At 47.8% G+C, this 11,088-nt stretch overlaps 1 protein-coding gene across 3 annotated transcripts in view; it reads right to left on the minus strand.

The window, feature by feature from the left end:
- The window catches only part of PID1 (phosphotyrosine interaction domain containing 1), a 229,208-nt gene extending 218,367 nt beyond the window's left edge, over positions 1 to 10,841 (minus strand). Inside the window, exon 1 of one of the 3 annotated variants that reach the window (XM_027048588.2) lies at positions 10,460 to 10,841. In XM_027048588.2, coding sequence (XP_026904389.1) covers positions 10,460 to 10,489 — 30 coding nt within the window. In that variant the 5' untranslated portion in view covers positions 10,490 to 10,841. Of the gene's footprint in view, positions 1 to 9,043; positions 10,437 to 10,459 lie in introns of those variants that run through there. The other 2 variants (XM_027048572.2, XM_053215904.1) reach the window with 2 other exon arrangements.
- Positions 10,842 to 11,088: the final 247 nt, after the last annotated feature.

Raw genomic sequence — 11,088 nt, forward strand, 5'->3', positions numbered from 1 at the left:
GTCCTTTCCCACAGATTCGCAAGTATTTTCTCCCACTCTGTGTCTCATCTAGTCATTCTCTTGTCTTTACTGCTTAAAGAGCAAAAGGTTTTATTTTGATGAAGTCCAATGTAATCAAATTTTCCTTTTATGGATCACTTTTTTGCTATTGTTCTAAGAAATCTTTGCCCAGTCCAAAGAAACTTCGGGCTGTGATGGACCATTCATTACCTTGATTTTAGGAATGTTTATACTGATGCATAAAAAGTTACAAAGATCTACTGCCTTTGTCTGCAAGCTTCCCAGTTTTAAGGCTTTGCATTTAGGCCTGTGATGAATTGTGAGTTTCTATACACCAGATGTATGATGTCAGGATCAAAGTTGGGGGGTTGTACACAGATATCCAATTGCCCTAGCATCATTTGTTGAAAAGACTATCCTTTCTCCGGCAAACTTTGCACCTTTACCAGGATAGCACACACTTCTGATCCAAAAGCAGAATTCTCAAAAAAGGCCTTCGTTAACAGCCGCTAAAACATAAAAGTTGCACACATCCAATGCCGCCGGTCCGTTCTAAAGAAATAGAAGCACACGTATGTAAGGATGTGCCCAGAGAGTTAAAACAGTACTGCCTATACGAGAACAAGGAAAGAAGATGGACACGCCCCCGGACAAGCCCTGACAGAGAGAGGACGGAACCACCTGTGGTCCCAACTGTACCACAAATTCTATGCAGATACTTAAAAAGAATGAGTTGGACCTACGTGTACAGTAACCCCCCCCCAACATCCATAGGGAATATGTTCCAAGACCCCCAGTGGATGTCGGAAACTGCAGAGTGTACGAAACCCCCTATATGCTATGTTTTTTCCCACGCATACATACCTAGGACAAATTTTAACTTGTAAGTTAGGCACAGTAAGAGATGAACAACAATCACCAATAGTAAAATAGAACAACTATCGCAATATACTGTCACTGAAGTTAAGGGAATGTGGTCTGTCTCTGTCTCTAAAAATACCTTATTATCCTGTACTCATCCTTCTTCTTGTAATAAGGCAAATGATGTCAGCATTGTCATGTAACCTTGGGCAACTATTGACCTTCTAATGATCTGTCAGAAGAAGGATCGTGTGTTTCTGGACTGTAGTTGCCAGCCTGCAAGTAATTGAAACCATGGAAAGCTGAACCATGGATGGTTCGTAAAGCAAACAACATTCATGGTTTTATATATATATATATATATATATATATATATACATATATATATATATACACACACATATATATGTATATATATATATATATACACATATATATGTATATATATACACACACACAAATATATATCATGGTTTTATATTTACATATATATAAATATAAAATATTTATCTAAATATATATTTATATATATTATAAATATATATATTTATATAATGTATATAAATATATATGTATATATGTACACACACACACAAATATATATCATTATTATTTTTATTATATAAACAAATATATATATTATTGAAATACATGAAAAGACCTAAATATGCATGTATTTCAATAATATATATATAAAACCACAAATATATTTCAATAATATACATATAGAAAGCCACAAATATATATATATATATATATATTACTGAAATACATGAGAAAGACCTAAATATGCACCTATTCATTTGTATATTTTTGCAAAAACCTGGACAAAGTTGTGGAAAAATCATTACCAGACAGGTTATATGAGTTTCCTTCATGGATAGACTTGGGAACAGAGAAACGGACAAGCTTATTAACTTAACACACTTCTAAGCTGTCTGATTTGTTACCCTGTTACCCTAAGCAGATATTGTTTTGTAATTTGTTAGTCAAACCTAATATAAAACAGTAGCCATGACGTATAGCAGGTATGCTACTCCATTTCACATGTGCACCACCATCTGGAAAAAAATTCTCATTGCTTCCCCACCCCTCCGCCCACCCCCGTGGTTGGTTCAAGCAGGGAGAAATATATTGGTGCACGGAGGATACTCAAAAGAAAATTCGAAAGTAGGTGTTATGGGCTGAATCGTGCCTCTCCAAAGATTCATATGCTGCAATCCTAAGCCCCCACGCCTCAGAATGTGACCTTAGAAACAGGCATTGCAGATGTAATTGGTTAAGATGAGCTGGACCAGAGGAGGGCGGGCCCCTGATCTAACGTGGCTGGCGCCCTTCTGCAAAGCAGAAATTTAGGTACAGGGACAGACACAGGGAGAACGCCAGGTGCAACCTGGGGATCCTGCCAGCAAGCCAAGGGACATCTAAGATTTCCAGAAAACCACCAGAAGCTAGGAGGGAGGCATGGAACAGATTCTCCGCCTCGGAAGAAGCCAAACCTGCGGACCCCTTGATTTTAGACCCCCAGCGTCCAGATGGGTGAGACAACAACAAATTCCTGCTGCTTAGGACGCCCCGCTTGTGGCAGCGCTAGGAAACTAAGGCACTAGGCTACCAGGAATTTCAGGCCCAACGCAGAAGAGCCACCTGTCGGCACCGTGGCCCCCGGCCCGCAGCTCGGTTCCCAGGGAGTATCTACAGGAGACTCAGAGTGTGGACGGCTGTCTCCGCTCTCCCACATCATGGGTGGCTTGTACATGGGGGTGTCACACACACCTGGGAAGTGCCAGCCGGTTCCTGATGGAAAGGCACCCGAGCCCTCGGGAGCTGTGTGTTTATCCTCGGACCCACAACTAACAAAGAAGCTGTGAGGCAGGAACGGGGTCTCCAAGGGACCAGGACAAGGGATCAAGACTGGTGGGACTATTCTCAGGATGACAACGAAGGAGGCTCTTTCTCAGCGGTTGCTCTCCTCTCCCCTCCCTTCCCCATGTGCAGTATTCACTCCTTCCTGAGGAACAGAATGAAAGGGAAAACAGCATTTTGAAACTGGAGAGGCTCTAACCCAGGCTCCTTGCCCTCGGCGGGCTTGCAAGTGTCTCTGCTGCCATAGCTGCTGCATCGAAAATTAGAGCCAGGAGCGCCTGGGCGGCTCAGTCGGTCAAGTGTCTTATTTTTAGTTCCATCTCAGGTCATGATCTCACAGTTTGTGAGTTCGAGCCCTGCATCGGGCTCTGTGCCGGTGGCATAGAGCCTGTTTCTGGTTCTCTCCCTGCCTCTCTCTCTGTCCCTCCCTTGCTCTCTCTCTCTCTCCCCCCCTCTCTCAATATAAATAAACTTAAGAAAAAAAAAATTCTTCTTTAATAAAATAAAATAAAGAGGAGCCAGCCCAGGAAAGCAAGCATGATGACTCCTCATGACGCTCAACTTTTCGTCTTAACAGTGAGCTCCGCAATCGAAATAGGTTTGTTTTGTTTTGTTTTGTTTTTTTTAAATGTTTACAATTACCAAGTGAAAAGCGAAAACAAACCACAATGTCTAACCGGAGGCAAACAATCAACCAGACAATAATCTGAGGCTGCCACGGACGGAGGGACTCTAAAGTCAACCCACACTTGTCCCTGTTGGAGACCCTGCAGACACTCTGACGATCTGGATTGTTTTGAACATAAAACCCCAGCCTTCCCTTGGTCTCCGCCTGCCTGCAAGAGTAGTACCTCTGAGATCCGCCTAAAAGCAACTACTTTCCACATCCCATAATTGTAATGACCAACATTAACTACCTCTTGAAGCACATTTACTGTATTTTCCAGATGTGCTCCCTTTGGCAACACAGCCCCCGTTTGCCACCTTTCCTAGGATGTTGACCAGAAGCAGACGAGGGAGGAAGAAGCAGTAACTTTGTTGTTTTATAACGTCTGTTTTCATCTTCTTTGAATCCACCGCAAGTAAAGTCACACACTTGGTATAAAAAGAGCATGCTATATAGACACATTCATTTCGTCCCAGTTTATGAGAGTCGGGCATCCCTAGACTTTTAGAAATACAGAGAACATGGTCAAGAGCAACATGGTGTTATCACTGTATTAGTTTATGATGGCTGCTATAACAAATTACTATAGATTGGGGGGCTTAAGACAATAGAAATGTATTCTGTCACGCTTCTGGAGGCTGGAAGTCCCAAATCAAGATGGCGGCAGGGTCACAGTTCCTGCAAAGGTTCTAAGAACACAGTCTTGATTTTTCTAGCTTTTGATGGCTGCCAGAATCCTTAGCAATCCTTGGCTTGTGACAGCAGAACTCCATTCTCCGCCCGTCTTCACACAGCTTTCTCTCCTATGCCTCCTCTGTGCCTTCAAATCTCTCCTTGTAAGGACACCGGTCACTGGATATAGGGCTCGCCCTGATAACAAAGACTCAACTAGTGTATAAGCTTCAACAAGCAGAGGGAGGTGGTGTTTTTCTCGCTATTGGAATCTCCCTTATCAAAATAAGACTGCAGCGGCAACAGCTGAGGGGAGAAGAAGGAGATCTGGGCCATCAGACGTGGGGAAGATGACCTCAACAAGGTGAGGGACCCAAGTGACACGAGCACTAGGTGAGCCAGCTTCATGAGACTCTGGAAGCACCGAAATAGGCCCAAGGTCGCGAAACAAGTCTGTGCCTTATTCCTGAGACCATCCCTTTCCAGTTCTTGGCCTGAGGGTTCGGACTTAGTGAATACTCTGATGCTGTGTCACTGGTTGGCAGCTAAACTGGGATCAAAACTCTTTTTTAACATAAAATGATAGCAACTAATTCCACTGGACTCCAAGGAGGTCTTTGGACAAAGGCCTCATCTATTTCTTCTTGCTCTACTTCAACAAAGCCTGCGTTCAGATCTGTGCCCAAGGGGGCCGAGTGAAGCACACTGTGGTGTTACTGAGTGTTGCTGGACTAGTTTTATTTGCTGACCACTAACGACTCCCTGAATTGCTGCTATTTGCTATTTTGGCAAGCCCTGTGGAAGGCAGCCTGATCCCCAGTCGCCTTGGGGCCATCCGGGATGGACTCTTCCAGGATCCAGTCTACAGGCCTAATTCACATAGTAGGATGGAGTCAGTGTAAAGGGAGCGGGGAGGAGAGAGCCAATCTGGAACATCAAACAAAACGCGCAAGTTGCCTAACAGCCCCAGATAACCCAGTACAGTCAACAAGGAACAGCCCAATTAGGCAATGGGTAACCAGGGGGCAGAGAGTTTTTTCCAAGGCTGACATTTTGCAAGTCACTTGGGGGACAGTTTGTTGACAAACCCAGAGAAAGACCCAATGATGTAAAGCTAACATTCTGCTCCTAAAAGACCTCAGATTAACAACTCCCATGTTTCCTTAAAAACAATGAAGCCCAACGCTTTGTACTCAACTCATCTAAGAGGGGTGAAAAGAATCGCAAAATCTAGAACGAATTTGGTGAGAAACCCGTGCCTCACTAAGAGCAGCTATCCCTTATTTCCAAGAAAATGCTCCCGAACTCCCCAACCTCCTTCCTCCCTTCCCTCCATTTTTGGTCTAAACGTGGAAGGACTTCAGACAAGATCAGGCTGGGTGACCAGCTCTCAAGGTCTCTAGTGTGGATAAATGCCATGTGTTCCAGTTGAAGAGACTTCTAAATGGCACCTGGGAATCTCGGCTCAAGTACGACATAACAGCTTACTTCCCCCAAGATGAGGGCCACCAAATGAGGGGAGCCCTGGTCAGCCCAGGCAACCGCAAGAGATACGAAAGCAGCCTCTCTGAGCCACTCACCCCGCCACTGTTGCAATTCCATTTATTAATAGACAACAGCACCAGCACATCTAAAGCAAACTGCTGCGTGGCGCAGTCGGTTAAGCGTCCGACTTCGGCTCGGGTCATGATCTCGCAGTTCGTGGGTTCGAGCCCCGCTTTGGGCTCTGTGCTGACAGCTCAGAGCCTGGAGCCTGCTTCGGGATTCTGTGTCTCCCTCTCTGGCCCTCCCCAGCTCGCGCTCTTTCTCTCTCTCTCTCTCAAAACTAAATACACATTCACAAAAATAAAATAAAGCATCCTACTTTGTCTTACCATTCGTACTACAGAAAAGTGGTTAAGAAGCAAGCTCTGAAGCCAAACCACCTGGTTGGAATTCCAGCTCAGCTCGTTTCTAGCCACCCTTCCCTGACCAAGTCGTGTAACCTCTTTGGATTTCGGTTTTTTAACTATAAAATGGGGATAAAAGTGGCTATGGAAGGTAAATGAAGTAGACGATTCAAATAAAACCCCCAGCCCCGTGCCACACGCACAACACGTGCTCCATAAAAACGAGCCATTGCCAGTTCCTTCCTTGCTCTGTGTATCTTTCGTCAATGTGGTCTGCCCGGAAAAGTGTCATATTTGCCAAAGTTTGCTCTCCACCTGGCGGGCCTGGCCTAACGCTCTCCAGCTGACGTTCTAGACAGTTCTTCCATCGCTGAGAAGTGATGAAAAGAGAGAAGTAGAGAAATAAGTCTAGAACAATCTACAGTCCAAGTGAAGGTGAAATCTATCAGATAAGGCAAGGCAGAGAAAGGGCAACATAATCTTACCTCCTAAAATCTGCCAAGTTTTACCTCCAATAAAACTTAAGCTCTATTTACATGAACCTCTCTGCCAGCCCAAAGTTTAACCGGCAACGAAAGAGGGCAGGATCTGGTTTTCTTCCGATCCTTCCTCATTTCACCCTGCTTTAAAGGTGCTAATGCTCAGCCGTTGGACAAAATGAGAGTAAAAAGGAAAGTAGTGAGAGGAAGAAAATGATCCAGGCTGAGAAGCCAAGAGTGAGCTTTACGGATAGGAGTTCCGTATTTCCTGGGTCTGCCATGGAGAAATTTCAGTCTCAGGGAAGACAGGCAAATGAGGAAATTGGAACCCTAATGGATCGCCTCACGAGAAGACAGTCGCACAGACTCCACACTTAGAATTTGCCGGAACTTGCTTCTCAAACATTCCTACTATCACATTCCACTCTGTCCTTGTAATAACTCCACCACAGGCAAGGATCTGTTGGCCTCCTTTGTTTCGAGCTCCGTCTCCATTCGTCTTTCTCCTGCTCTCCTCCTCTCCTGGCCTGCAGAGAAATGTATCTGGTAGCTCACTGGAGACATATGCTCTGGGAAAACACACCTGCCTGTGGCTAAACGTGTCTGTACTCCTGCCTGCGTGAGTCTGTCATTTCTAAGGGATCTGGCCCACCCAACAGTTGAGGCAGCTCAGAAGCCCGTGCAAGTTGTAAAATACCAAGGCCGGAAGTAATCTCATCTCTTTTAAAAAACCAATACCCTAGCCCTAAAAGTCCCCTTTGCTTTTCTGAGAGGAGCCTGTCTCAGATCCGCTCCTTTAAAAACGTAGAACTCTCCCGAGTCCCTCCAAGAAAAAGAGTCCGCTGTGCAGTGGAGAAGGTGAAAAGGGAAGAATTAATATTTATTCATCTTTAAAAGTTGGGGTGGCGATTGAAATCTTCACATTCCTTTTGATCCTATTCTATTTTTAATGGCAGAAACTCCCAGCCAGGGCTCCAGTGGGATGCAACAGAAGTTTTAACATTCAGGGGAGCAAATGAACTTGCCGCGGTGTGTGTGACTGAATGAGAAATTATCCAGCTCAGCTCAGCCCTGCTCGGGGCAACAGGTCCCTGCGCCCCGTTACTGGATTTGGGTCAGTCAGCTACACCCCAAAGCAGAAAATATCGGCATCATTTTGTTTGGCAAAGAAGCGAGTACCGATAGTGATAAGCAAGCCTGGTCAGAGATGTCAGCTCTGACCAAGAGGGCTGGCTGCCAGACCGACGTTAGCTAGAAGGTCACGGTCAGGCCTAAGCAAGGTTCTGCCACACCGCCAGGGCCACAGACTCTTGGAATGGGCATCACCTAGTAGGAACGCATAAAATCAATTTAGAAACAAATATCATTCTTCCCTCCCCTCGCCTCTTTTGTTTCTAGGTGCTTGTACAATAAATTGGCTCCCTCGTCCTTAGTCCTATTCGGGAGCTCTGGGAATGCTTCCTTTAAGGATTTTCTTCACCCCAGCTCATCTAGATTGCATTCTTGCATTAAAAATTAATGAGGAAAAAAAATTAATGAGGTTGTACGAGAAGGTTAGGGTTTGTGTGAGAAGGGTGGCGCTTGGCCTTCATTCAGGAGTGGGAGCCCCATCCAGCACAACATCAATCACTGTCTCCACGGCCATAGAATCAGGGCGAGATAAAGCATCCCGTTCGCTGAGGAATCAGCAACCAACCTTCCTATACGGTGGTGCCTCGAGGGCAGCAAGGGGAAGAAAAAACCCCAGACAGCAAACAGAGACCGTGACCAACATAACCACCGGGAATGTAAATAAAATATTATGACGCACAGCTCACTCACCACCTCACCCTCAACAACTCCCTCCCCCAGAAGCAAAAAGTAAAAACATACAAATTGTGTGTTTTTAAAAAGAGCCGAGCTGCTATTTGGAAAGAAGCCACAAATAGGAAGATTTTTCTCCAGTTGGCTCTCTACTATAATCACAAGGCTTGAGCTGCACCTTCACAAGCGAACCAGGCTTGTTTACTAATTTAAACTTGGGGAGCATGAAGCTGAGCCTCACTCACGTCGGGAAGTACCTTCCAACAGTGATTTGATCTTAGTCAGGCCTAAGCCATGTTTACCTGGGCTTTCAAAAGCCCAAACCTCGGGCTCTTTCGACAGCACACTTTAAAATGAAATAAATGCACTCCAAGAGCCAACTGTAACAATCCAGGCTCGTGCCAAACACACAGGTGTAAATTTCACACAAGAGCCGGGGAGGGCGTTTCTAGTAAAGGAACGATTGCCATGCAGAATGCAAGCCAGAGCTCTCGCCTGCCCAGGGTCACGTGCTCCGGAGCACAAGGGAGACCTTAAACGAAACAGGGCGGCAGAAAGAACTCCAAGAGCCGAAATCCACAAACTTCGCAAAGGTACAGAACACCAGGCCAGAAAAGCTGCCTCAAGGAAGTCTGGCCTTATCTCTCTAAGGACTTCTAAAGAGCCACCCTCATCACCTGGACGGGGAGCCCGCCATCCTCCTCGGTCACCCCTTCCTTCAGAAGAGAAGCCATGCCCTGAACTGACAGGGACTTCAAATGGCACAACTAGTAGCTGGTGTCACAGCCGAAATACATTCACGTTACCTTTGGTCAATCACTCAGACTCCATGTTGATATTCTCTTAATAAGACAAGGAGGTTAGAGGCCGGTCACCTAAGACCTTGTGTCCAAGACTAAAGGTCTCTTCTCTTGTTTCGTCTGTTTGAGACCCTGGGGAACTGGCCTGGTGTCTCAGGTTCTGTTCATGTGAACCCACTCCCCACAAATCCAAAGACCCGGGGAGGCTTGGAAACAGGCTGTGGGGCATCTGCTTCTGCTAAATGCAATGCCCTCTGCAGGTTAATCCTCAGTATGAAAACTGATGGCAAAGGTTAGCCTCTCCCAGCATCTAAGGGACAGTCTGCATTTTGCATTTGGAGCTTTACATTTTCATTGAGAAACCTCCCAAACCAGCCAGGGTTCCTGGCCTCAACTATACTAAGTGTTCCGACTAGCTCAGCCTCCAAGGGCGCGTATTTTACCACTTAAACGCTCCTTCAAAGTTTACTATGAAATAATGTGGCTCTCAGCCTGCCAAAAGTTTAAGTGCAGGTTTCGGTGGATTTTATCTGGCAGAGTAACCGCCCTCTCTCTTGGCAATATTTGTGAGCAAAAGGCAGTCATCTAACCTCGCAGTCTGGGCAATTCCAGGGTCCCAAGTGTCACCGGATGAGCGCCTTTCTGTAAACATCCCTCCTTCTCATTTTGACCCCCTTCGTGTCACCCTGGCTTCAGAATCCAAATTAAAGGCAGTCTGCCATGTCAGTGGACAGCACTGAAAAACTTTTGATGGGATGACCCAGGGCATAACTATTCCTAGCTGAACTTAACTTTCGATTTTCAAATATCTGGGGGAGCCGAAGTTCAGGGGAGATGAAAGGAGAGCACCAACAAACAGGAAAATAAAGTGAAATATAAAATAAAGTGAAATATAAAATAAAATAAAATAAAATAAAATAAAATAAAATAAAATAAAATAAAATAAATAGCATACCATGGCCAAGTCAAAGCAAGTTTGAGATTTCCAAATTACACTGGCAAATGGATGTTTCCACAAATCATTTGTTCTGTCTTTCCCGGAGAGAAAAAAAGAAGGGAAAAAAAAAAATCTGGATGCCAAAACCCTAACCCCAGATCAGAAAATCGTGCCCGCGGAATGCAATCTAAAATTGCTGGTCAGAAAGTGCAAGCTTCCACATATCAACACGCACACAAACACCCGAAGCCAAAAGTTGTAACGCCCGAAGCGATGCGTTGGTCAACGTCCCCCGTCTGGCCCCCGCCGGGTGCCCGGCGGCGCCGGGCTAAACTGACAGCATCCTGCTCTTCCACGACCGACTGCTCCGGGCAAATCCCCGCCAAGGGGGCGCAGGCGCCCCCCCTCGGGCTCCTCGGGCCCGGGGCACCTCCTCCTCCAGGCTGGCCCCCGGCCGGCCGGCCGGCCGTGCGGGCGCCCCTTACCTGCAGGCGCTCGGTGGCCGGCTGCCACATCTTCCAGCCCGGGGTTTGGCCGAGGAGACGCCGGCGAGACTCTCGATCGCGCCGGGGGCAGGGGGTGGGGGGCGAGGGGCTGCGGCCCCGCTTTACATCTGGGGTCGGCGTCCGCGGGGGCGTTCGTCCCGGAGCCGGCCGCCGCCGCGGGGTGGGCGCAGGGGGGGCCGCGAGCAGAGGAGGCGGCGCCGCGCTCCGCTGCCGGCAACTTGTGGGCACGGCGGCGCGCCGGCTGTCCTGGCGCAGCTGCGAGAGGACTGCGCAGCTCCGCCCGGGCCCGCGAGCGCACGGCGGCGGCGGCGGCGGCGGCGGCGGCGACCGCTCCCTCCTCCTCCCCCGCCGCCGCCGCCGCCGCCGCCGCCGCCGCCGCCGCCGCCCGGACCTGCGCGCTCTGAGCATGCCCGGGGCCGGCGCCCGCCCGAGAGCCAGCACCCCCAGGGCCGCCAGTAACCGCCGCCGGAGCGGGGAGGCCAGAGCCGGCCGCCCTGCGCCCCCCCCCCCCGCGGGACCCCGGGGTGGGGGGGGCGGGGCGGGACGGGGTCTGGGAGAGGGGGACAGACTGGCTGGAGAGGGCAGGGCCCGAAAGGCTAGGTTCCGCA

This window comes from Acinonyx jubatus, chromosome C1, assembly GCF_027475565.1.
Source record: "Acinonyx jubatus isolate Ajub_Pintada_27869175 chromosome C1, VMU_Ajub_asm_v1.0, whole genome shotgun sequence".
Classification (NCBI taxonomy): domain Eukaryota; kingdom Metazoa; phylum Chordata; class Mammalia; order Carnivora; family Felidae; genus Acinonyx; species Acinonyx jubatus.